This window comes from Cygnus olor, chromosome 1 (genome assembly GCF_009769625.2).
Source record: "Cygnus olor isolate bCygOlo1 chromosome 1, bCygOlo1.pri.v2, whole genome shotgun sequence".
NCBI classification, from domain to species: Eukaryota; Metazoa; Chordata; class Aves; order Anseriformes; family Anatidae; genus Cygnus; species Cygnus olor.
Window position 1 is genome coordinate 112,870,065 of NC_049169.1, and position 27,608 is coordinate 112,897,672.

Consider the following 27,608-nt stretch of genomic DNA (forward strand, 5'->3'; position numbering starts at 1 on the left):
GCTATTATTTTTCATTAAGATGGAACTGTTGGCATGAGTCAGTTGAAGAGGATGAGTGCTGCCCTAAGAGTTCTCATGCTAATTTATTCTCCATGAAGAAAAATCTCTGAGGCCTGATGTTTAAGGGCAGCAGGTCAGTTACAAAACCCCTTTAAAAAGTTTTTAACGCGTTTTATGTAGTAACCACAAGCTGCCTACTGTATCATAGCTCCAAAGGTCATCCTGCTAACAGAGTAACTTGACTATCATTCTGATGTGCAACAGAAAGGACCGTGGTTTTCTTATGCTCTTTTAGCTGTGTTACTGGTACCTCAGCAAAACGAAACTTGGCTGTTCTGATTTAGTAATAGCTTATGCAGAACTTTAAGAGATATAATCCAGCAGTGGAAAATCATACCTAGTTCTTCATACTTGAGTCATTAAGTTTCAAAAGTTGCGTGCCCTTCCAGTTGGCACGCACAAATTTTTCAAATGAAGCTTTACCCAAACCCCCACTTTCATACGGTTTCTGCAAAAACGAGACTGTAAGAATCCCAGGTAAGTTTAATGTAGCTGGATAGTATCCATCATCAAAGAGAGATCAGTTCCTGTATCTCCCTACATTCTAGAAATCTCCTCCTTAAGTCTAATTCATCATTGTTTCTTTTTTGTTGCTTGTTTTGTTTTGCTTTATTTTTACATTCAAGTCAAGCAAATTACCTTTGAACGTTTTATAGAAGATGTTTCAAGTTCTTACACTAAGCCCTTTCACAGTGCTTTTTCTTTGTTAGATCTACTTACCCTGTTTCTGGGTAAGGAAGAAAAGTGGAAGATGATGTAGTAGTCAATTTCAGAAATGCCATTTTTTTCTGGTGAAATTGATAATAATACCGCTTCTCCCAAGGCGGACTGAAAGAAGTAACAGAGGACAGACCTTTCCACAACCTCTGGGTTGAGTGGTGCAGTACTCAAGGAAGGAGAAGCAGCTGTGCAGACTCAACCTCAGCAGTGGGAGGTGGAAACAGGTGTGTCATGGAAGTAATGAGGCAGAAAATACTGCTTGTTCACAGGCGTGATCAGCAGCAGGAAGGCAGGAGACGCACAGCCCCCTGTGGTAACGGTGTGAGGGCCGTGTCCTGAGAACAGAGCTGGGACTGTGCAGGGCAGGCTTCCAGGGGAGGGCTGTTTGCCAAGAGCAGAAGGAGAGGACAGCCTGTACAACGTGCATGGCAGGCTGGGCCTTTGGACAGGGCTTGCATTGTTCAACCATCATTTCATTTTTTTATTTCTTTTTTAGGCTGCTTCCCTGCTTCTCTCCCACGTCCATTATGTGTGAAGTGTTTTGTTGCTTTCGGATTCTGGCACGCTTATTGAGTGTTTAAGGGTTAGGAGAAGGATAAAATAATGACCAGTTCTACTATATAAACCCTTTACACGTGATTTACTGTTTTTATTTTTACAGCACGTCACTACCATTTTTACTCTGGAATTTATTAGCCGAAGAAAATGCCTGGCAGTGCAGTAACTGGAGTGACATGGGACAATAGAGGAATTGGTTTCACAATTGTGAGAGCTCATTGGGGGCATTTACTTGGTAATGCCATGGCTTGTGCAGGATGCAGTCAGGCAGCAGTGGCAAAATTGGGAATGGAAGCTCTACCTGCTTCCGTATCAACTGGATGTAGACAGGATATATGGATATATGTGCAGGGCCCCTGGGACTGTCTGAAGGAGAAGTTATAGACATCCAAGTATGATTGGTTAATAACGCAGCTGTCACTTTCAAAGGTTTGCTGTTCGGCAGAGCTTTGCTTTGGAAAGCCAGTGACCTTAAAGGTATGGGGGCAACCAGTTAGGGGTCTGGTCTGCTCTAAACCTTTATGACTCTGAAGAGGATTACAGCCAGATAATTTCTTTCTGGATCTTCTGTGACACTGATGACTGTAGTGTGGGCCAGACTTCTGTATTCATTATGGTTCCAGTGCAGTGTGTTTGGTTTTTTAAAACTGCACTGCACACATGCCTAGAGAGTTTGATGTCAGTTTACATAAAAATATAAAGAAATATACCTAGCTTAACAAGTTGTTTCCTTAAAATTCCAATTAAGTGTTTTCCTATATAAAAATAAAAATGAAAAGAACTCTAAAATTTATGTCCACAGATAATTTTAATTGAACCCAACACTTAGAGTAGTATGAATCAACATATAGGCAGCATCCTGACTTTGTAATGCTGCAGAGTTCCTTTCAGACTGAAAATGTGTGAAGAAAATTTAGATTGTATATGCCCTTCAGTATTACTTAAAACCTTTAAATGCAGAATATACTTGAAATGCCAGTCTAACATTAGTACAAAATGTTTGTGGCTTTTTGCCTCAAATAATGAAAAAAGCAAAGGGACAATAATGATGTTTTACATTGTCTAAATTTTTCAGTTTTCATTTTTATTGTGTAAAGATTTCATTTGGAGCTGACAACAAAAGAAACCATCAGACAGACAACACTGTGGTCTTGTAGGCCAGTTTTCATTGTCTGTAGATTGCTTCACAAAGTTAGCTACCCATAGCACTTAGATCTGAATGAATGGTATCCAACTACACATTTTCCAGTCACGATTGTTGTCTTTGGTCCCTGCTCACCATGTAGAGTCACAGTTACCCTGTATTCTTAAAATCTTGCTATCTTCAAGTATGCACCCGCACTCTCAGACACCCTGATCTGATGGGCATTGCCTGTTTTGTTTGGAGTTATGCAGTATTTAGAGGACAAATGGCAATAGTGCCTCTGGTTTTATTTCTGAACATATTCGTTTACTTTCTGCTAAGGAGATAAAATACTGAAAACAAGCAACTTGTTAAACTTCCCTCAGTAAATAATAAGAAAGCAGTATATTTTCATTGTAGAAATTTGAGATTTTAAATTTTGAGGAATATTTCTATTAAAAAATAAAAAATAAAATCTGATAGGTGATATACCCTTAGAGTAGACTTCTCCAGTATGAACCAAAGAGATTTATGTCAAGATCACATGAAGTTTAAAGTGAATGTTCATTAGATTGAAAGGCATCCCGGCCATCTCCAGAGATGATTACATCAGTAAATCTACTGCTTGATCCAGTTCCAAGGGTTAAGAGTTATTATGGTCATTTCTGCAATGGTGTATATAACAAATTGATTTATGGCCTTTCCCAATAAAAAGTCCCGAATAGTTAGTAAGATAGGCATACTTTGAATTTGCATAACCTCTGATCAAACAAACAAACAAACAAACAAAAAGCATTCAGAGTTATTTTTTAAATGATTTAAGCAACCAGCAGGTTTGTAAGCACCAGAGCTAATGAGGTGGGGTGGTCTGGAGTCTGGTTGGTTTTGGTGCATGCTCTGATCAAAACTTGCCACCAGGCTGAGCACTTCTGTGGCCTTACCAGGAGACTCGTGCCTGCCTGTAGCTTATCTGACACAGCCGCTATTCCCACAGCAGGAGCCCTGAAGGATCTCTCTCCTCTGCCTGCCCATTTCTTTTAAATTCCAGAAGACCTCTGTCTTGTGGCAGAAATGGTAAATGGGTTCAAAAGTTGGGTGGAAATCTTAATGAAATTGATGTAGTTGCCTAGCCACACACAACTGGTACAGCCAAGTAAGACAAATTTGCAGGGGAAAAAAAACTTCTAAAATGATAGCAAATTCTCAGAAGCTAATTTTAAAATATCCTAAGTGACACGCTGTATTTTGTCATGTGTTAAGAACATCATCAAAAATATGAGTTCTTTGCTCAGTCAGGCATATATTCAGAAGCACTGAATTTCATTTCTAAGAACTAAGCTACACTAAATTTGAAAGTTACAAAAACGTAAAATTGAGAAAATTAAGTTTAAATTGATGGCGTTGTCATTTAGAAAGACAAGCTATGTTGATGCCCACGGTACTGAATGTATCTACTGCCATCTATATCCAAGGAAAACCGTTGTATTCAAATAACCAACAAGTTAGCTTATTGTACTAGGAGGGAGCCTCAAATGAGTTTAGAACTTGCTTTTGCATACGCTCTACTACCACCCCTTTTCTGATAATGTCCTTTGAAACTATGACAGATCTGTAATAAGGCTGTAGATCACTGCAAAATGTTTTAGTGTTTTGTCAAGTCACACCTTTATCTGAGGTTATGCAGTGCTTCATGCATACATACCAACTGTAGCACTGTCAGCAGATGCTGACTTCCCAAATGGATGGAATGTGCAATTGCCACATGGGCTGTATCAAAGCTTGCGAATAATTGCCAAGTTTTTACAGTGAGATAATGCATGGCCAGTAGCGCTTTTTGAAACCTGTTTTAGCTTTGGAGAGATGGCGATGTACACAACCGAGGATTAAAAGCACGCATGGAAGCTTTCCTGCCATCGCATCTTGCTTCCATTCTTCTAGCACGTGCACGAAGCAGTCTCATGAACTGCCTTTAGATGTTGCTTTTATTTGCTAGATGACCATGTCAAATTATACTACTAAAATCTAGGAAGGGGAAAGACAGGTGGTCTGAAGAATATTTTAGTGTATTAACATAAAACTTACAGGAGATTATTGCTGAAACAATATCCATCATAATCTTAAAAGCCACAAATGCTATTCTATCTGGAATAACTGAGCAGGCGGGCGGATGTTCCTTGAATTTTTCAGCTACTTTAACTACCAGGATTACATTCTACCTAGACACACATACGCACGGAGGTTGAATAGTATATGCACTCACATATAACACAGAGTATATAAATCCTTGTCTGGCAGGATCACGTGTTTTATTTTCCATGGGTATTTTGGTAGTTTATTTTTTCACCGTGAGTACTAGAAGCCGAGCATATCGACTCTCTTTCGAGCCTTTTGAAAAGGCAGCGGGCAGAGGAACCAGATGTCTTCTCCCTGCCTCACACCACTAGCGGCCGCCATTTTGGGAGCGTCTCCCCCCAGTGCGCTGGAAGAAGGGGAGCCGCTGGCATGTACCATTCCCCTCACCGGGGGGGGGGACAGGGGAGAAGATAACCCGCTGTAGCGCTCACCGACCCATGAAGCAGGCAGCCTTCCCTGGCGAATTAAAGGCAAGCAGCGACAAGCGCGGCCGCCGTTGGGCGACGGCCACCCGGAGCCCTCCCACACCCATCTACCACCACATCCCCCCCGCGCTCTATTCAATGGTATCTCCCGGACTGCCGAGGCGGGCGGGGCTGGGTGGTTCCCCCCGCGTTGCCATAGGGACTGCGTGGCCCCGCCCCCCGGCCGGCCGGGACACGTCGCGCCAGGACTGCAGCGCGGCCCGACCGCGGGACCCCAGGTAGCGGCGTGGCGGGAACGGTTGGGGGCGGGGGGCGGCTGGGGCGTCGCCCGGCGGCGGCGGCCGTTTACGCGACGGGGGCCGTTGGCGGCCCGGCCTCGCGCGGTGTCGTTTTGTCAGCGGCGTTTGGGGAGACGCCACCTGTCACCGACCTGCTGCTTTAAAAAATAAATCTTCCATAAATGTCATCTGTTGGGCATTAAAATGGTTGGCTTTTCAAAGCTTGCCGGCAGCATAGGTGCGTGAGCGTCGGTGTGTGTTCAGTCACTGAGCCTATCGCTGCTGCTGGGGATGGCAACCTGCCGCCGTGCAGCCCTTTTATCAGAGCAAAGTGTCCAAATACACTCTTTTCCCCCCAGTTGAAGTCTTACTATTATTATTTTTTTCTCTCTTGAGCAGTACCTTCTGTTTTACCCTCAGACTCTATCTAGGCTTTACTTAGTAGACCAGGTTTTAATGGTCTGAGAATGCTTAAGACACGACTATCGCAGAACATTTAGAACATCTTTAAGTGCTGTTGATAACGGGATTGATTCCTCTTCAGTTAGTCGATCCATGTCTTTATTTACCATTAAGAAATGGAGAAACTAGATGTGTTTTGTCAGCAAAGTGGCTGCACGATTCTGAATGATCTCGACAAATACATTATTTATGAAGGTGGAGGTACTCTTGGCTTGCACAGAGCTTCTGCAATGCTTCCTAGCTCCTGCTTGCTTTTAGGCAGTATGAACGCAGTCCAATGGTTAAGGTACTTACAGGAGCAGAGGGAAATAGGTTTTGTTTGTTTTTCTAATCTCCCTGCTGCGAGAAGTACTGCATACATCCTGGTGAAAACAGAAGCTTTAAAAATCTACCGTGGTGGGGAAAGAAAAAAAAAAAAAGCAGCACATGGTCTTCGTGGCATTGCCATAACTCACTCTCTCTCTATTTTTTTTTATGGAGGTGGTTTTAGGCTGGACAACATGAAGTGGTTGTATTAGCAATAACGGAGCCCTACTGTCAGGGGACTATCAAAGGCAAAACCTGCCTTTAAAATCATTTTCTGTTTTGGGGTGCATCAGCTGGCATTTTTCTGTTTCTGAGAGTTTGCTACCAAAATGTTATCTCAACGCAGTTATTGTTGTTTATTACAGTTTAAGGACAATACACAGTTGCTTGGGTTTTTTTTGTGTTGTTGTTTTTTATGTTTGTTTGTTGTTTCTTTTAAGGATGTAGATTTACTTAGAGTTATTTTTGTGACCTAACAGTAGGAAACTGAATGAAGATATCTTTCAGAAACATAAAATGTTTTTATAGGACTTCATTTACTTTTCTGTCAGTGATATATCACGGGTGGACCAAGCCTGGCATTCTTAAACCTAAGCATTTGTTTAAGAGATTATTGTGATATTATCTGGCAGGAGAACTGCTGTCATAGCTAACATAGGAGTGCAGATATGATTTATAGTATGTAAAATGCAACCAGGCCCGTTTCCTTTTGTTGCAAACCAGGTTTGGTTTGCTTTATTTATTTTTTTAACTTAAATGTATTACAGAATATGAAGAAATCAGGCCTGTAAAACTCGTTTTTCACTCTGTAAAAGCATGTGAATACACTTTGGGGAACTATAGGAAGACCTGAACGTATGGCTTGACAGTTCTACACAACACCTTGAATTTTACATCGACATCGGCTGCTGACAAGTAGAGATGCTGAGTTCTGAGGGATCCTTCTGCTATGAGCCAGGAGGCCCTTTAACAGGATTCCCCTAAAAATTCATATTCAGATATGAAATGTTTCACGTTCCACTACTACAGTTAACCTTTCAAAATACCGCCTAGATAAATTCTGAAAGCTATGTATGTCTTCCTAACTGCTTGTCAGCCTGTTTACAATGAGACTTTATACTTTTCTTTCCTTTGTTATTGTGTGACAGATCCACGTGCATGGAAGGAAAAAAAATATGTTTCATAAATAGAAAAATGTGACTGCAAAACCACAAAAACAGGCAGTGGAGAATTGAAGTCATGCTTGTAAAATGACTTTCAGCTTCATGTTGCAACTTGATCAGATGACCAGTTCATTGCAATCTGTCAGTGTTTCTATTTATCTATTGTTATCTTATGATTGTTTTAGGTTTGACAGAACTTAAGTTTCCTTTTCCTCTTTGTAACTGTGTACATATTTTAGTTTACCAGGAAATTTCACCTTGATATGAGAACCGAAGATGGATCCAGAAGAGCAGGAGTTACTTGGCGATTATAGATACAGAAATTATTCTTCAGCAATTGAGAAAGCTTTGAGAAACTTTGAATCATCAAGTGAATGGGCAGATCTTATATCTTCCCTTGGCAAACTCAATAAGGTACGGTGTTACAGGAATCTTTTTTCATTGGTTTATTGTCTTTGTATTGTTATTAAATTTTCTGTAACTTACAATACTTAGCAAAATTGAAAAGTCAGACAAGAAATACTTGTTCATAAAGGAAGGGGAAATGAAAGCTGCTAAATCAGAATCTTTTATGTGAATATGAGAAATTCTGGTAAAACCAGCAGAGGTTTCTTTCAAATGGTGTTTGTTTCCTTTATACTGTTTAAGTCTAATTTAGATTTTGCATTAAAAAAATCCTCAGGATACTGGTTAAATTAGAGCAGTCTAGAGCAGCTAAGTAATGCTTTATGTAGGACAAGAGCTCAAAGATTTTAGCATAGCTTCTGAGTCAAAATTCATATTTAAAGATCACACTTAGTTGACCACATCCTTGTATTTGGGGAAATAACTGATTTGCTGGTGGTGGTGCATATTGTGTGACCATGGAAAATATGTCTGGATACAGGGAGAAAGAAAAAGACTTGTACAGGAAAACACCTAGGAAGTGTGTCTTCTCTTGCCTAAGAAATGAGGTGTTTGTTATTTGTGTCCCATTTGGTCTATTTTGACATAATGCTTGTCACTAGTGTACATGGAGCAAGAGTAGTTGCATCATCAAGTAAACAGGGATGGGAGGAGACAACTTGCAGAATTCATAAGGCAACATCTGTTGTTAGAATAGATGTCCCACATGATTTTGCTGTTGTTGCTAAACCTTAATTTTACAGTTTTCAAAGGGGAGGAGAGTCCAAATTGAAGGTTTTTTAAAGGGCAGCCAAGTTCTTTCCTCTTTGTGGAGAGAAGCTGGATTTGCTGTCAATAGGAGTAACACATTTCTGCCTTCAGTGTTTCTCTCTGATTCGTGCTGAGGGCAATAAGGAGAGAGAAAGGCCTTCAGAATGCTTCTCTGGAAAGGGAAAATCAGGCTTAGAGTGAGAGACTACATACCTATGTCAAGAATTAGGCTTTGATCTTTTATCATGACTTAGGTAAATACACTGCAACTGATTAACACTGATCTGAAACTCTTAGGCAGGTACAGAATTGCCAAAACACATTGCAGCACAGCAGAAACCAAGCAAAAAGGCTTTTAGCTGTTACATCAGTCCATCTGCTGTGGTATTTTGTGGACTTAATCGTCTTAGGAGCATAAGAGTTGGTAGAGCAATCATCCCCAGTGTTCATCTGCTTCTGCCTGTTACCTGAAATTAGGGATGACAACAGATAAGTCAGGGGAATGTGCCACCAGAAGGAAGATTGTGAAATAAGATGTCAATAGCTATTCTCTTAAATTCTGTGATTGCTTGATCTATTATACTCTAAAACATAAATGTCGTTGGTGAGTTCTGTTTGTGGCAGGGTTCTAACATAAAGAGCCTAATTTCATCTGCAGTCAGTTTCTTATAACCCAGAGATGAATGAGCAGTGAGAGAGTGGGGAGTAGGAAGGAGACTATCATCATTTTAGTGATAAAAATGTCTTTAAAAACATTTTTTAACATTTCACATGAACCTGGATGTCAGTAACTGGAGAGCAGTGATGCCTATTGCTAAGCAAACATGAAAATGCTAAGAAAGGGAGAGAGAGTGAAGAGGAGTAAGTCGAGGAGTTCTGGAAAGACTTTTCATGCTTTTATAAGCATAAGCTTTATAAGGATCTTTGTATTGCTGACTTTAATTGTGGGTGTTTTTGCTTATGTACTTGTAATATTTTCTGAGGCTTTTTCTCCTATAGGTAGGCTTCAACAGTACTTTGTACTATTGAGTCTCACAAGCTGACACCCACATCCTCACACTTATTGCCATAGAAGTTCAGTAGAATTACTCTTTCAGTGCAGGGGCTGGAGGAATCAGTGCGGTCTCTTCCTACTTAAAGATGAGGGTAAAGAACAGAGGGAGCAGATCCAGACGCTTTTGGCCATGACTAAAAAAGTGGTCTTGGAGCTCCTGATGCTGTTACTTACGGTGAACAGAGACAGCCGTGGTACTTCTTTCTATTACCTATTTAACCTTGTCTACTAAGGTTAAACTAAAGGTTCTTTTTCGCAGCTTCTCTGTTGCTTCTCTTGACCAAAATTCTGTTTCATGGTGACTTTTAGAACCACAGAAGCAGAAGAGAAACCGGTCAACTTCAGTCTGAATGATCAGCCAGACCGCTCTGTTTAGATCTCTCAAAAGATTGTGTTTTGCCATTTGAGAAAGATGAACCTTATCTAACTTTGTCTCCGCTATGGACAGCTTTACTCTGAATCACTGTCAGGCAGGGAGAGAAAGAAAGGTTTTTAGTTAGTTGTGACTCACCTCTTGCTCTTAAAATTAGGCCAGATGAGTCCTGTCCTAAAACTGCCTGTGTTCCTCACTGACTCTATAGGGAGCCCGAGGTGTGTTACTACGGTTTTGCCCGTGTTTTTTAGACCTAGACTTCTAAGGTTATATCAGGTGAATCTCCCCTGCAGTGTTTGAACAGAATTGCAGCTACCAAGGGAGCATTAATGAAGGTTGGAGAGAAACTACTTCTTTTAACAAAAGCTAGCATTGGTGAAAGTTGCTAGCTTATGCTACGCTCCGAGTTTGTAGGGGAGAGATTTTTGGTTTTAAATTTGTATAGCGTGCGTTATCCCACATCATGGTGATGAGTCCTATCTCTAGTTACATAAACAACTCCTTTAGTAGCTGCAGCCTAAGCTACTTCATGCTTCAAGAGCAGGGTTATCCTCTTCTCATTACTGTTCACGGATACAGCTTCAAACTATTTTTTTATTATTTTTGCAAATTTGCATATGTTCTGTGTTTGGAAAACGCTGTTTTGTGGTTAAGGTTTTCAAATCTTCAGCACAGATTGCTGCATCCAGAATTGTCTTAGTGCTAAGTGGGATTGTGCTGTTGTGGATTTTGCTGGCTTGTTCCAACGTTGTAATAGGCTACAACTATATACAACTCTGCAAAGTCTCTTTGATAGAAGAAATTTCTAGTGTTTTTTTTTTTTTTTCCCCTAACCTAGAAATAGGTAGTGGTTCAACATATGCAGGCCTGCCTGTGAAATAGGCGCTTTTAATGTTTTTTTTTATATATATCCAAAATGCTTGTAGCTCTTTTCCGAATTCAAACAGATTAGAGGGAAAGGGGGAAGAAACTACAAAAATCATTGCTGCTACGCAAGTGTTATTTCAGTAGTAACATTTAATGCTACAATATGTCTGTTCTTGAGGGGAGGGAAGAAAAGGATTCTTCTGAAATGCAGAGCCTGTGAGCACAGCCATTAATTACGCCAGTTACTTCATATGAGAAATGTGACTGCCGTGCCTTTATGACAGCCGTTGGCTGCGTTACAAACATAAGCACCACTTGCCTTCTGTTGAAGACAAGCCTTATATCTTCAAGAAAGGAAGCTTTGCCTTGTAATAGCTTTATGAAACTTCACACCCAGTGCACAAACACAGTGTACAGGACTGGGGATACATCTTTTTTTTTTTTTTCTTCTTTTTGATATAATCCAGCTCCCAGTTTACAGTTTCCTCACTACAGTCTTTGAACTTCACACTGCTATTTTAATAGAAGCTGGAGCTCTGTTTAGATTTTGTTTTTCATACTTATTTGGAAAATGGATCAGTGGAAAATGGAGTCATAGGCTCCCCTTTATCCCCTCCCAACCAATGTTGACTTAAACAAGAGTATCTCCTGGTTGAAGATAATTGTACAAATTGACGTACATGCTGCATTTTTCTGGAATTCTAGTTATGTGAATAAAAATATTTCCTTGATTTGCTTATTTATTTTATGTCTAGATGAATTGATCAAACAGATCTCTAGTGGTTCTGTAAAGCAGTTCAGGTTTTCTTAAAACAGTAAACGTGGAAATAAAAATACTCCTGTTTGTGTATGTGTGCCTGTGTTTGTTTAGTGCTTTAGGCCATGTGTATACGCTGTTATAAAGAGTAGATAGTCCTTTCTTTCTACCCTTTATATCTCATGTTCAAAGAAACTATAAGCATGCTTATGCATTAGAAAATCTTATGTGTGCCTAATATATTCTCTGGTCAGCCATAAAGAAAAAGAACCTTGAAAAAGTTGCAATCTGGATATGCATGTGGACACAAGTCATTGTTTTGTATGTCTCATTTTAATCAGTAAGCCAGGAAAAAATCCTTATTTTAAAAGCCAGTGGGAGGTCAAATATTTCTTGGTTTTCTGGGATTGTTGGTTTCTCACTGATCTGTGAATACCAAACCCTGTGATGATCTTACTACGTGTGGAGTGCTTGCTGGCAGTCCAGGCTTCTCCAGCCAACTCTTACTAGGAGTGCCAGTGACATTTAACGCTTCTGCCATCATAACTGCTAATGTGGAAGGCAGTTGGAGAAAAGGAGAAAAAGTGGGTGGGCTTCAGCCCATATGTAACTGAACACTGTCAAATTAAGCTCATGAGAATCAAAAGAATGGGTGAATGATACATGTCAGTTCCCAAGCCCATGCGGAGAGTTGTCCATCCGCTGTTTTCTACCTAGATAATATTAAAATTTTACCTGATAGAATATTAAGATGGTATTTGTTCGATCTTAAGATTGAGGAGAAAATATTTACTGCTAGCATATTTTTTTGTAATGATATTCTTTTATATATACAGAGGGTGTGGGCAAATATATGCCAACCAATATAAACAGAATGTTTCAAAGTCCAGCTTTCAACCTGGTTTTGAAGTTGCTGCAAGACATATTAAAGATTTTATTCTCTCTCTCAAATATGAGGATAATTCCACAAATATAACCTGTTCTAATTTCATGTGTGAAATTTTGCTGTATTCTTCAATTCTAGCTTTTAATACCTATTAAAATGCAGATCTCCTTGTGGGGAAGAAAGGAAATTAATTGGCTCTGAATGGCATTTGTAATGTATGTATTTCAGAGTGATGTGACATTTCTTTCTGTTGTACTGTAGTTACAAACTCACAGCCTTTTTCTTCTTGAATGAAGTGTATTTACTAGAAGCTCTTCCCTAACAACTGGTTTCTCAGCATAGGCAGGGCAGCAAATGGGAGATAAAATGCAATGGTAGTGTAGTGGTTTCTAACTTTTCATGGCCATCTACTGCAAAGTCTTAAATGATACATTGCACGCACTTTTAAATGTGATGGGTTCTGTCTCTTACTGCTGATATGAGTATTCAGGATTGAGCATTCAAATGAATGCTGTGGTCATTGCTGAACTATTTTTTTTTGTAATTGAGCGAGCATGGTTTAGCTTATTTGTCTGTTGCTTTTTCAAAACCTTTTTTCAGGTATGGTAGACGAACATCGAGTTTAAAGCAGTTTCACAGAATAAAACTGTGGCTTACCCTTTGGGAGAGTTAAGAATTTGCCTAATCCTGAAAACATCCCAAATGTCAACCTGCAGTAAAACACTTGTTTGCATTAGCAGATGGTGATCAAAGGCTGAAGTGGCATTTACTTGCAACCTCTTTATTTAATCATCTTTTTCTTAATTGCAGAAGCATATTTAATTGCCCTGCTGAAATGCATGCATGGCTCAAGGAAAAGTGTAATCTTTCCAAAGAAAAGTGATATAGCTTGTTTTTCCAGAGACCTGGTCTGTCTGCAATACTTAGTTGTTTGCTATCTTGAAGGTTTTTTTTACTTATACATCCGTACAGAGGCTATAGTTACTGAAGCTTACCGAATATAGCCACACAGGATTATAAGTAACATCAAAGATGCTATTGTCCCATCTAATCATGCCTGCATTGGTGGGAGGGTTGTTTATGTCAGCTGTAAGTGAAATGTTAATTTATGAGGAAAGATGGTTATTTAATACTTATGTTATTGCCAGACTTCTCTTGTCACTTCCCCACTTCCACTGGAGATAGGATAAGGGAACACTGTCCCTGTCTCCTCATTTGACTTCCATTTCCAGTTTCTAGGGACAGCAAGACCAGACTTTTCTAGATTATTCATGGCTAATTTCTATGAAAACTCAATTGTTGGTTAAGTGTAACAAACCGCGTTTATGGGAGAAAACTCTTGAATATGTTATTTAGTTCTCAGTTTGCTAGTAGAAAACCTTTGAAATACAGTTTTATATCATCTTTTATGTTACAGCTATTCATTCTAATCTCCTCTCTTCCACAGGCTCTTCAGAGTAACCTGAAGTATTCTCTATTGCCAAGGCGTCTGATCATCAGTAAAAGATTATCTCAGTGTCTGCATCCAGCACTACCTAGTGGAGTACATTTAAAGGCACTAGAAACCTATGAAATAATCTTTAAAATAATTGGGACAAAATGGCTTGCCAAGGACTTATTCTTGTACAGGTAAATTTCTCTTCAAAGGCTTATGCATTTCACAGCCTCTTTTAATTGACTAAATTTTTTTTAATCTTTTTTTTTTTTTTTAAATAGCTCTGGTTTGTTTCCTCTTCTGGCAAATGCAGCAATGTCAGTGAGGCCTGTTCTTCTTGGTTTATATGAGAAATATTTTCTTCCTCTCCAAAAGTCCCTTCTGCCTGGTCTTCAAGCCTTTGTAACTGGACTGCTGCCTGGACTGGAAGAGGGATCAGAAATTTATGACAGGTGAGAACTAACATTAATTTAAAAGTAATACACAGTGTTTTGCTTTCTTAGGAAATTCTCAAGAAATTTCTGTTGGCTAGCTATGTAAAGAGGTTTGATAAAGGGTTTCTAAGTGTCAAAGAATGAGGAGTCCTTGAAAGATGTAATGAATAGCGTTAAAGTAGAAAACCCTTTCCCCTTCTATTTTCATCTCAGGAGGAGGAAAGGACAGAAGAGGAAAAGGAGGGTTAAAAATAGATGTGTTGAGAGAAGAGAATGAAAAAACATTTTTAAAACCTCTTCCAAACTGCTAAATAATTAACCTGACTCCCCAAACCACTGCTCTGTGGGAAATTCTATTTAAATATTGTAACGTGAGAGAGCAGCTGAATTGTATCTTCTTTTCAGTCTTTCTATACCAGATACTTACCTTCAGGTTCTGAAAACATAAGCGAGAGGCAACCCTTCCAGCATCTATTGAGGAAAAAAGAATCTCATTCCCAGGTGCCCCTGGCAGTAATGACAATGACATTTGGTATGATAAAGTCAGGAAGCATGCTGAGAAGAGCACCCATTTGTGTAATGGTTTTATTTCAGTTACAGGAACTGTTTTGTAAGATCTTATAGGAGCTCAGCCACTGTAGGTTTCATTCAAATGTTTCTTTGCTTAAACAGTCACTAAACATTGCATTTGTAATGTACTTCTTTCTGTGTTTCCAATCTGGATGTGTTGGCTGCTCTCTGCCCTTTTTGAATGGTAAACTACATACATTATGGTTGATAAAACAGTTCTACATCTAATGCCTCCTCTTAAAAACAATTGTTAAACTGAAGACTTGTATCAGTCACTGGAGCAGCTAAGAATAGATTGCATGTGTTCTCAGCTTGGTGAATAGCATTCAGTTGCCAACTCCAGATCTGTGGACACGTGTATACCTCTTATACATCTGCTGTAGAAAGATAAATTTTAGTATGTGCTTTTTGTCAGGCAGGCTTATGACACACAGTGATGATATATAGTTTTCCTCGTTCCAATAGCACTGGTTGTTGGGGACTTGGGAAGAAAGGGAATCTGCTGGAACTAAATTTTCTATTCATCTTGAGCCTTTAAAGGAGTTTCAGCTTATTTTGAAACTGACATTATGGACTAATACTAATACATCTGCTGTTCCTAAAAGTGGCAGAAGTACTAGCTCAGGTTGTGCTTCAGCCTAGGCACTTTCCTTCGAATGCTTATACATGCATGGAAAAGAAAAAATGGCTCGAAGGCTACATTTTAAGGAAATGGGTAAAGGTTTGGGATGTCTTTTTTTTTCTTCTTCTTTTTCTCTTCTGTACCGGACTTCTCCCTTTTCACTTCTACATTGCTCATGTGAGATTTCGACACCAGAGTGCTGACACAGTTGCCAAAGCAGAGAATGTGCCTTTTAGTCATAGGACCTCCGACATGATTGCCATTAAACTAATTTCAGTGTACCAGTTCTGTGTGCAATAACTGACAGTGTGTCACTTTATCTCATGCTTTTGTTCATTCAAGACTTAAAAGTTGAGCCCATTGATTTGTAAGTATGAATATATGGGATATCTTCCAATTTCCAGGCTGATAAAATTGGCTTTCTAAGTCTACCATTAGCTTAAAGTATTTCCAATTCAGCATTACATATGTTAAATATTTTGCAATCAGAGCTACTGCCGTAATTTCTTCAGAGCTTAGTGTTTGCAGATGATCACTGTAGAAGTTTCCAAAGTACGCAGAGAAACTTTGTTTCAGTGAGTAGCACAGTGACAAAGTATTGAGGCTAGCATTTTTGTTTGTTTTTCGTTCGTTCAATCAGATGCTGGACATCTTCATGGCAAAAGGGCAATATTGATAATACAAAGAGGATGAAAATAAATAAATGTTGTGACCTAGAATACTAGCTTTGTGTAGAATTGCCTTTTTATGCTATAAAACTGCACTAACAAATCTGTTACTTCATATCAAATATATTTCTGTACAGAACAGATGCTTTGCTCGTGAAGCTCTCCTTATTAATGGGCAAGGAAGTTTTCTATGGAGCACTCTGGGGCAGTGTTCTGGTCAGCCCGTCCATCAGGCTGCCTGCTTCTCTTTTTGTTGTCAGTCATATCAACAGAGAGCTGTCTGGAAAACAGCAGAAGTACATGCTTGGCACCGATTATAAGCTTACAGTAAGTTCATCATGCTCCTTGTGGAACAGTCTTATCTACCATAATGCCAGCATGCTAGCATGTTGTGCCTTCTCTGTGTTATATTAGAATGACACACTCTTAAGAGTCAGAGAAAAAAAGGCTGAAAGGTCTACACTTCAGAATTGCCTGATATGATTTCTTCATGTGAACATTGTATCTGAAATGTACCAGAGAATCTCCAATACAGATTTTGTTTACCCTGCAGAACGCAAATCTTCTGAAGTTTCTGCACTTTTTGATAATCAGTACTATATAAGGCCTTAAAAGACTGATTCTGTTTCAAATCAGAAGTTAAACATGACAACATCTACTTGTTCTGAATTATATCTTAGGTATAATTCTGAATACCTTATATACAATTTATAAGCTGGATTTCCCAAGTGTTTACAATCTAGAAGACAATTCTGAAATTCAGTATCTTTTTATTCAGTAAAATAGAAAACTTCAATAGGTAGTAATTTATATTAGTGATAGAATTACTGTAATGATACCTTAAGTAATTAATATCTGCATTTTGGGAGACTGGTAGCTAGTGATATCACATTGTGACATTCTGTATTGTTACAAAAACAAGTATTTTGTAAATATTAACAATATTTTGACAGCATTCCACAAAACATTTTTGGTTCTTTTTGGGGAATGGGAGATAAATGTGTAATTATCCTCTTATTTAAAATAATATTGTTCACATATTAAAAAAAAAAGTTTTTGCTTTCTTTTTCTTCTTGTGATTATTTGCAGTGATCGTGGGTTAAATATTATCATGAAGTAAAACACCGTTGTGCTTTCTTTTCCTTTTACAGATAAAGTCCTTGTGTGTATCAGTACTGGATTCAAATGTTCTTGTGCAAAGAAACACTCTGGAAGTGATTCTCTTCTTCTTCCCATTTTATACAGCTTTGGTAAGAAGACTATTTTAGTATTGTCTTGTATGTATTTTGAGCAGGAAAGTATCTTCTTGGGAACCAATCCAGCCTCCACCTCTGTTATTACCAAATGTCTGAATTTTGTCTGACTTTGAAAACCAGTAAACAGATTTTGCAGTTTTTTCTTCCTCTGTCAATTTTAATAGGAGCAGAGAGACCTGTGTTACTCAGACCCCTTACAGCTAACTCAGTTTTACATCATCAGAATGCTTCAAATGAAGCTGTGCTTTGATGGTGAATGTTGTGATAACTGGAAGGTGCTTGAAGTATTCAGGCCTGAGAAGCTGCACAGAGAAAATATGAAGAGCATTTGGATTTGTCTGTACTAAACTAAAATACTTCTGTGAAAGGCTAGAAAAACAAATACTGCTTAAAACATTAGCTGTTCCCCCATCATTTCCTAACTTACCTGGTAGTATAGTCAGTATTTTGAAGGTACCAAGTAATTTTAAGTCTTAAGACATAACGTAATGAAGTCTTCAGTATTTTTAGCTTAACTATGGCTCTGTGCTATAAATACAAAAATGGTCACATGACTGTCAGATTCCCTTTCCTGAAATTTTTAGTATACAAAATACTGTGGTGTTGATGTTTTTTTCCAAAACCACTAATATTACCAATTTAAAAAGCAGCAACTACAACGACACCTCATTACAACTTTGACTTGTTTCAGTATTCATGAACAGCTAAGCTATCTTTGTTTTTCATCCTAGGACTGCAATGAAAGCGCTATTCTACTGCGCAGGTCTGATTTAGTCCATATTCTGTCAGCAGCTACACAGACATTGCTGAGGAGAGACATGTCACTCAATAGAAGATTATACGCATGGTTGCTAGGTACTGCACAATATACTGCAATATTTACTGTTCTGAATACATAAGAAAACTGTTCGGGTGGTTAAAATGTAACATGCATTTTCAGCAGTTAATGAACGATGATAAAATAAGATGTTGTTTAGCTTCCATTTATGAAGTACCTGTTTGCCAAATGAATGCTTGGTTTTATTGAACAGATTTTCTCTGGGACGAGTTGTAGCTGTGTAGTTGCTTGAAGGCTGCCCTTGATGACTCCATGTCTGGACCTGACTTTGGTTTTGATTTTAAGTTCAAAGTTCAGTATAGTACATCTGGATGCCTCAAACTCTGTTATGGGGGCTGTCCTAGGGCAGCTCGTGAATTGCTTTCAAGCACAATGTTAAAATTACAAATGTAAAAAATGCAGTGTAGTTTCAGTACTTGTATAGACGATGTGGGTGTAGTGTTCTGTGGTGTGTGTAGTTCACTGTAATGCAGTGTTTCTCTGTACTTGTGATTCCTCTGTTTATCTTGTAGGCTCTGATATTAAAGGGGGTACTTTTGCTCCAGACTCAACATCTTCTGAAGACCATGCTATTTATTTTTTTGGAAAATACTCTAAAGATCTTTTAGTTGAGGTTGGTGGTCAGTCTATACAGATATTTTTCTGAGCTTTTTAAATTTCAACACAAACTGTGTTTACAATTGTTAGCTGTGCCACTTGGTTTGTCCTTCAAAGCTTTCTGTCTCTAAATATAACATCCTCGTGGTGGTTACATTTTCATTTATCTGAATGCTTGCTGTGCTTTATTTGTCCCAATATTATATGTCCTTACAAATACAAATGGAATGTAATGAAACCAAAGGGTAGCATCTTTGATGAACTACCTGAATTATTTAAAAATGCTTCCCTGAATAAGATCAGCTCTTGAGTGTTCATTATTATTAGATGTCACTGATTTGTCTACCCTATATGGAAAATTGAAAATCGATAGTAGTTGGTACCGTACAAAATCAAACTAAGGAAGATTTCAGCTCTTAATAAAATGGCAGTCTCTTCTCTACATATAACATTGTGATGTTTTCTTTTTCCTAGAGTTTGGCTGAAATTTTACATCAGAAATTCTCAGAGTCTGATGTAGAGGAACAGCATCAAGCCTATTTGAAACCTTTCCGCATTCTAATCAGTCTCCTTGATAAACCTGAAATAGGTAATGTTACTTGTCACGTCTGTCCTGACTGCTAAAAACTGTTATGACTTGGTGTTCATCAGCTTTGGAAGTAGGACTCTGGACAACACCCTGCAGAGTTCTTCCGAGTTCTGAGTGTGTGCGCGTTGTGCATTACTGTGCAGGGGGACTGTCTTCCTTGCCTTAGAACTGGTTCAGAACAGTGCTCTGGAGCAAGCACCCTTCAGGTTATCTCTGGCTTTTCTGCAGAGCACTGCACTGTGTAGCCTGGATGTATCTTAACGAGAACTTTCTCCTGTGCCCAGAACAGGGGTCCAGTCTAAAAGAACCCTGTCTGCCCTTATCTCAATATTCTGCTCCATTCATTCCTTGGAGCTTAATCTTTCAAGTTTGATCCATCAGGCATCTTTTATTTTTTTCCCCGTCTTATAAGGAGGCTTCTACTTGGAAAACTACCAGTACTGCTTTTTCCTGGACTTGTTTCCAGTGCTTGGCTGTGCTTGTGGGCCTTGCTATAGACTTGCATCACTCCAGTGATGATGTTGTTTTTCCAGACACTGTAGGCTGCTACTTCATGGTGCTACTGCTGCCAAAATGGGCAGTGCCATTTACCTGCAGCTGCTCCACCTGGAAATAACCTGTTATGGGTGTGGGAGGTGGGGGTGTCTCTGCTGTGGGAGGTACGGTCTGAGACATCATGACTGAGCTGTGAAGCATTTCCTCCTCTTCCCTGACTGTCACATGTCGGTGCTGTTGTGTACAAGAAGCTCCCTAAGGCTGAGGCCCTGCTAGCCTGCCCTTTAAAGGGCAACTTCTCTTTTCTGTGTCAAAAAATAAAGTCTTAAAAGGACTGGACAGATTTTAGGGTTTCGTAGGATTTTGTAAGAACCTTGTACAGATAAATCTTTGCAATTACATTATGTGAATCTGATGGGTACAAGCGGATAGTTTTTAAAAGCCAACAGAGTCTTAATGCCTGACTGTATCCCTCGGTATTGTAGCTGTTATCCTGGCTGGGGAGAGATGTTACCATTCACTATGCCTGTAGTCTATATCATGAATAAAACTCATGTACTGAGCCTAAACTCTTGAGTAGCAGTTGGTTTTACAGGCTTCTGTGTCTGGTAAGATTACCCTTTTTCATGGGTCGGGAAAGCACATTTCATAGTAAAGTGTTATTAAAGCATTGCCAGGGAAAATCAGAATTCTGTATTACTTACCTAACAAATGAACGCTACCTTAATAGAAGCAATTGTTAGTCTGTTTATAAGACAGTGGTACCAATATCTCCTTCAGCTGTTACATTTTTTAAAGAACATCTAAAAAGCAGTTGTGATTAAAACATATTATAGAAAGCATTTTTATTTCCTGAGAAAAATGTTGAAGGAGGGACAATTGACCAAGGTTGTTAGATTAGTTGAGTAATTTGTATCCTAATTTAGAAAATAAACAACAGATAGTATCCTATCATACGTTTTATTTTGCTGACAGTGTTAAACTGAACCACAAATATGGATTATTTTGCTGAACTACATTATACAGTATTATTCTTTGTTTTGATCAGCACACAAATGATAACTTCCTGAACCTTAAGCCAGTATGACTTTCAGTTCCTTTTGAAATGGGTTTAGCAACAGAACTTTATTTTTTAAAGGTAGCAATAGAAAATATAACAAGAATCTTTGACCTTTTCTGCTACTCTTAGTGTTGTAACTTTTTTTTTTTCCTGTAGAAACACTCATTGGAATGGTTTAGAGATATATATATATATATATTTTAATTCTGTTTTTGGGGGTTTTGTACGTGTATTGTTTATACACAATTTCAGATAAAACAAAGAAGTACTGACCATGAAAATCAGGTGTGGTTGACAGTACACATCTAACTTGAACTTCCTCAATTACATATCTTTTTTTTTCAGATTTTGTTCCTCAAAATTTAATCAAGGCTACTAGGATAAATGTGTATTGGGAAATCTGCTATTTTCTCATAGATACAGGCATGGTGATTATTCTTGGTTTGTGAATTGCAGGTTTATGGTGTGATTATGCCCACTTACAAATGACTGCAGTGTTGGTGTCTTACTGAACTGTCTCAAGTGTAATGCGGCATCAGCGCTATTTCTTCCCAGATGTTACTTTAAAAGTTCCTAAAAATGAAACAGAGTGGTATTAACTGAAGTTTAGAAACAAAGACCCCTACCAACAACAAAAAACTAAGTAGTTAAGTTCATTTTAACTGAGATGTTTCAAAAACTCTGACATTTTAAAAAGCCACATAAACATTTTCCTCATACTTCAGAAATCTTGGTGTTTTTTGTTGTTGTTAATGTTTTTGTTTGGTTTGGTTTTTTTGGTCTAGTAACCTCTAATTTAAGTTTAAATAAACTTTTAACTAAACTGCCTGGCAATCACTTTGGTACAATTACGGGATACTTTTTTCCTTCAATTATAGGGCCACAGGTTGTTGGGGATCTGTTCCTTGAAGTTATTAGAGCCTTTTATTCCTACTGCAAAGATGCACTTGGTTCTGATCTCAAACTCAGCTACAATCAAAGTGGCAACATACTTGCAAGGTACAACTACAAGTTTGCAATTATGAACTGAAATCATATATACTAAGCCAACTTTCTTTAAATAAGTTAATATTAATAATAAGTTAATATTTTTGTATAAAAGACCAGATTTCTTATGACTTTCCAAGCGTTTTACACACACACGTGATTTCTCTTTGATTAGCACAGAAAAAAATGAAGTACACTGCATGTCATTGGTGTTGATGAAATAAGGTTTGATTTATTTCATCTTGGAGAAAGATACTCAAAATTTAGCTATTCCAGTATGATGTAGTTCTTGATTTAAAGCAATCATTTTTTTGTAGCTTGCAGAGGAAGGAGGAAAAAAGTTTTTAGAACGCATCAGCTACTATATAACATGCATGCTCTTAAAATCCTCACTGACATCTTTTCTTTTTCTTTTTTTTCCATTTTCTTCTTTTACACAGTGCAATCAAAGAGAACAAAAATGCTTCGGAAATTGTCAAAACAGTCAATTTACTGATCACATCCTTAAGCACGGATTTCCTTTGGGATTACATGACCAAATGTTTTGAAGATTGTTTCAGGTGTTTGTTATCAAACAATAGTGCTCCCTCTCCATCCCCCAAAAATGCTGCTTACAGATATCTATATAAGATCATAAAGAAAGTTTATCAAAACATTTAAATTTTGGTAGGGCCTTAATGTATGTTAGCATGCAAAATAAATATCTGTCTCATTCTAAAAGAATTCAGAAGTTCAATCAAGTAATCAATTGCATGAAAAAATAACCTGGAAGAAAATAACAACAAAAGAAATGGTGTTTAAAAATGGCAGCTGAGGGTGGGAAAGGCTTAAGAGGGGAGGTGGACAGGGAAGATAGTTTCTTTGTCTTCATTGGAAGAACAAGTGTTTTTGAGGAAAAATATCATTTTGTTGCTTTTTAAATGTAAGACAGGAAGTTATACTTAAATTAGTAAGATAGTCTATAGAGATTTGATCTGAAAATTAGAAGCACTTTAGCATCTCACATACAAGCTGCAGTTTAGGTGGTTTTAACAGAATGTTTTACGCTGCTGTATAAGAAGTCCCATCTTACTTTGCCTTAGAAGGCCTAGCTCAGTATTTTGTACTTATTTTGCTGAAGCTATTTTACTGTAACAAGAATTTTGACATGAAAAGAGTTTACAAAATGAAGTTTCTCTCCATGCCAGAAACAAATCCACAAAGATGAGATATCCTCTTGAAAATGTTAGCACTCCTCCTACAATTTCAGAGCTCTGTACACTATTGGTGTTTCTTCTTGACGTGATTCCTTTGGTAAGGCAACCTTGCAGTTAACTACTTAAACATCTTTAGATACTTAAAAACAAATAATTTGTATTATGACTACATAAAATGGAAATGAGCAAATGAGCAGGCATGTGTGTATGTATGACATGTCCTGCAAAGTATAGTTGCACGTGCTTTTATATGGCTATCCTTGCTATTGCCTAGCAAAAGGAAAGTTGTTTTCCTTTTCAAATATGGTGATTCTACGAAAGGAATGAAAATGTGTATTTTTTTGTTCTTGGGTAAATCATTTGCTGGGACTTTATTGTCTCTTAGTAGCTTACTGACTATCCTAAAACATTTGGGGAATGATTTGGTTTTTATCATACAGAATAAAAGAAGAAAGAATAGAACTGAATCAGATTTTTAGTTTAACTATTCATGAACCAATGTTATTAATGATTAACTAGTGCTGCTATACAGCTGAATAATAATATCTGGTAACTGTTTTAAATAATTCTTATTTATTTTAGGAACTCTACTCTGAAGTGCAGACTCAGTATCTTCCTCAGATGCTCAGTTATATGGTGCAATCTCTCTTGGAAAACGTGGAAGTATTAGGTTTACCTGAACTCACTCATGCCTTAAGGACCTGTTTTAAGGTGCTTAGCAAAGTACAAATGCCCCCTTCCTATTTGGACATTGAGACAGGCAGTGGAAATGGGGTAGGTATTTCTCCAGTACTTACAGATATTTACAGTTAATAGTGACAAACCTTATTTTTAAATGTTAATTCTCTAAACTTAAATGTCAACGATAAATGCAGCAATAAAGATTTTCAAAACTTATCTCCTTTTGCCCCTTTAAGAGCTATTCAGTGTCCTATATGAATATATTGGGCATCCATTTCTGACTTGTTTGAATTATTTGTGAGGATGAAGGAGTCTTGTCTGAAACTGGGGCTATAATCCTACCTCTTGAGAAGAACGTGATCTTAACAGTTTGAAAAGGCACACAGCGTCATGCAGTTCTTAAAGATAAGAGTTGCCAGGTCAAGCCCAGCATTACAGCTGGTTGGGTCCGTAAGGCTTTAAATTGATATTTTGGTTTAACACAATGTGGTATTATTTGGGTGCAGGAGACCATGACAGCGAACGAGGAATAGATGGCATGAAGCAGTCACACAAGCACAGCTTGGCAAAGTTTTGCAGTAGAACAAATAAATGCATCTGGCTGGAAATAATCAGATACAAGTAATACTGTTCCAGTGATGAATTGTTTTTAAGGAAACGTTTCCATTTGTCAAGTATCTGTAGACACAGATCTGTTGATGTTTGATGAGTCAAGGATTGCGAGGACTACATAAACATTTGTTATGTTTTAAATGCTATTGAATTGGACTGCTTATCAGTAACTGATTTTACGAAAGTAATCTGCATCAAGAAATTGCAGTTACTGTTTTTTTCTCTTCCATTGGTGTTTCCCAATGTCCCACTGCTTACCACAGTTCCACATACTTCAAAATGGTCTATGTAGTGCCACATTAACCACGTTACTGTTTCTGTTTTAGAGCCCAGTGAAAAAGGACAGTGGGGATGTAACCTTGGAGACCAAGTCTGTGCTTCAGGAAGAGGATGAGACTCCATTCCCTCCCCTGAAGTCAGAAGACAGTGGCATTGGTCTAAGCACTTCTTCCCCAGAGCTCTCTCAGCACTTAGGGGTGCCAACTGTGACCCTTGAGAGAGATGATGTCTGGAAAAAAGGGGGGAGCATGCAGAAGACTTTGCATTGCATCCAAGAGCTGGTTGCCAAGTTTGCCAGTAAATACATTTTTGGGGTGCAGTTTCAAGAAGCAAGTAATGAAAGCATCTCAGCAATGAGTCTGGAGGGAAAAGAGAAAAAAGAAAATGGCTACAGATTACCTGAAAGTGCTAGCAAGAAAAAGAGTGCATGGGAAGCAAAGCAAATGACTGTACCTCAATTTAAACAAATACTTTCAGACTTGTTCTCAGTTCGAGGATCACCGTTCAAGAACAAGAGTTCCCATCTTCTTTCTTCTGAAAGCAACTCTGGTAATAAAAAAGAAAAGGAAGAAGAGTGGGACTTAGAACAAGTGATGCTTGTCTTGGGACCCCTTAGAGGTGACTGCAAGGAAGCTTTTGCTGCGGCTTGTCACCTGTTGTTGGATTGTACCACATTCCCAGTCTACCTTTCAGAGGAGGAGATGGAACAGCTGTATCTCTCTTTGTTTCAGATTCCTGGTAAGAAAAGATTCCTTTGCTGGATGACTTGTGCATTTGAGAACACAACAGTGTGAGCTCACTTACTTGCAAGAGTTGTGACCAGTAGTAATGCCTTCTGACTGGGCTGAATGCAAGTTGCTTGTGAATTTGAGAGTTACCACATCAGTACGTGTTCTGTGTCTTGGAGCTGAGGGACAGTTTTTCTCGAGCTTTTTAAATGCATATTCTTTTGAAAGCTTTCACTACCAAACTTGTAGCTGAAGGGCTGAAAAGTTTTTGTGGCCTGGAGAGTTTGTGGCAGGGTTCAGGAGTTTCAACACCACACAAACACCCTCACCCCCCCCCCCCCCAAAAAAAAAAAAACAACACAAAAAGAAGTGTTAAAAGCAGGCAGAGTAGATGGAAAACTGGAGCTCCAAACCATAACAGAAGCAGAACAGCCCTTTCCCTTACTCTCAAAGTTCAAAGGAATTTGATTCAAGCTAACGTGTAAGAATAGTCTTGGAGGGCCTGTTTGTGCTGGGAGTTTTCATTAGTTTTAGCAGGAGCAGTTACTGGCCTGAAGGCTTGTTGACGAGATGGGCTTGTAGTGAATGGAGAGACAGGAAACTGGAACTTTGGATTCTCTACCTCACTACAAATTTCTGCTGTCTTCCTTGTCAAAGTAGTGATATGCTTATCATCTGCATGGGTGAGCTGCCTGCTTGACATGGACACTTCTGCATATTTTCAGTGCCTTCCATGTGGTCAGCAGTGTACTTAGAAGATTTGCTTTCATAATTATGTTTCTTTGGAATATTGTAGTAGGATTATCAATTATTTTCGAAGTAATTTTCAGCTGCACAGCCTGGAGAACAGAGTAAGATTTAAAGGCAAAAGGAGAGAACCTATAATAATGAAGGTCTGGGTTGAATGCAATACAGGACAGGTGTCCATTTTTTGTGGTGGTAAAACAGTTAAAATATTTGGCTTTGTATCCAGAGGTAGGAGTTCATACTTGAGACTGTCTCCAGTCACGTCCTAATAAAACTTTATCTGATTATTCACTTAGGAGGGGCAAAAGTGGCTTGACTTGCTGTTAGCTGTATCAGTTCCTCGTGTGCTTTATGGTTGCTGAAATGTTAAGCCTCAATGCTACTCCAGAGAGCATCCTTGGATCAGCAGGCTTCTGTTGTTAGTTTTGAAAATGACAGCTGAAAAAACAGCAGCTGTAAAACTATTTGGGAGTAAACAAACTAGAAAGCAGAAATCCATTGGTTAGTGGGTCACAGAGGTCCTGTAAGAGCTTTCTGCTGGAAGAAGCAGGGGAAAAAGTATAGTTTGCTTTGAAGCGAGCTCTTCGCAGTCGGATTTGAGCGGTCGTCTTTGTCTCTGGGTCCTGTGAGCTTGATTGAAGAATTCTTGGAAATATGACCAGGAGCTTTAGAGTATTCAAACTTTTTTTTTTCTTGCTTATCTTCTGAGGAGGTTGTGATGCCAGCTTCCCTATGTGGCTGAAGTCCTTAATGACAGTATGCTGCTGTGTGAATGACTGCTATGTTCAGAATGTGTCCATCTTCACGCTGCTGGAGGTGATCAACCATTCCCAGTCACTGGCACTTGTGATAGAAGACAGAATGAAGCGATACAAAGTCTCTGGGCACAACCCCTTCCTTGGAAAGCTGCAGATGGTCACACTTCCTCCCATTGCTCCTGGAGTTCTGAAGATCATCTCAGAGAAAACAGATTTCTACCAGGTATCAATACTCTTTTTCTTTTTCCCTGCCCATCTGCACTCTACATCCAGGGATGGGGTGGAGAAGGAAACATTAATAGGAATGTTTGGGGCACTATATTCATGTTACAATGACACTGCTGTTTTTTTGTTTTGTTTTTGCTTCCACAAGCATTTTAAAGCAACTTTATTCTTATTCATTTACTTCACAATAGGTTGTTCAAAAGTGACAGGTTATTTTTGAATTGCTTTTTGGTTTCTGTGCCCAGATTCTATGGTGTGGAGGCAGTTGATTTCTGATTTGAAGTGCTAGGTTTTCTTAGCCTAAACACTATGCTCTGGAGAACTTTGATGCCACTCAGAGAAGTTTTCAGATAAGAGGCAATATTAGTACGTAAATGATAACAAGAATATGTCCTCCTCCTTGTTTTTAGTATATCAAAGATGCTTTCCTTATCCTGACCTTTTACTGATATGAGGGTTGGTTCCAGACTCTTACTGTTAATTACTGTGCTTACAGCTGCTGTGCCTGACA

At 38.6% G+C, this 27,608-nt stretch overlaps 1 protein-coding gene across 3 annotated transcripts in view; it reads left to right on the forward strand.

The window, feature by feature from the left end:
- The first annotated feature begins 5,220 nt into the window (after positions 1 to 5,220).
- Positions 5,221 to 27,608, forward strand: part of DOP1B (DOP1 leucine zipper like protein B) — a 44,558-nt gene continuing 22,170 nt past the window's right edge. Inside the window, exons 1-15 of one of the 3 annotated variants that reach the window (XM_040577255.1) lie at positions 5,221 to 5,297; positions 7,468 to 7,642; positions 13,768 to 13,949; positions 14,037 to 14,207; positions 16,187 to 16,376; positions 17,201 to 17,299; positions 18,037 to 18,160; positions 18,656 to 18,756; positions 19,215 to 19,329; positions 21,763 to 21,883; positions 22,312 to 22,431; positions 23,059 to 23,164; positions 23,650 to 23,841; positions 24,687 to 25,377; positions 26,824 to 27,095. In XM_040577255.1, the coding sequence (XP_040433189.1) occupies positions 7,505 to 7,642; positions 13,768 to 13,949; positions 14,037 to 14,207; positions 16,187 to 16,376; positions 17,201 to 17,299; positions 18,037 to 18,160; positions 18,656 to 18,756; positions 19,215 to 19,329; positions 21,763 to 21,883; positions 22,312 to 22,431; positions 23,059 to 23,164; positions 23,650 to 23,841; positions 24,687 to 25,377; positions 26,824 to 27,095 (2,622 nt within the window). In that variant the 5' untranslated portion in view covers positions 5,221 to 5,297; positions 7,468 to 7,504. Of the gene's footprint in view, positions 5,298 to 7,467; positions 7,643 to 13,767; positions 13,950 to 14,036; positions 14,208 to 16,186; positions 16,377 to 17,200; positions 17,300 to 18,036; positions 18,161 to 18,655; positions 18,757 to 19,214; positions 19,330 to 21,762; positions 21,884 to 22,311; positions 22,432 to 23,058; positions 23,165 to 23,649; positions 23,842 to 24,686; positions 25,378 to 26,823; positions 27,096 to 27,608 lie in introns of those variants that run through there. The other 2 variants (XM_040577262.1, XM_040577270.1) reach the window with 2 other exon arrangements.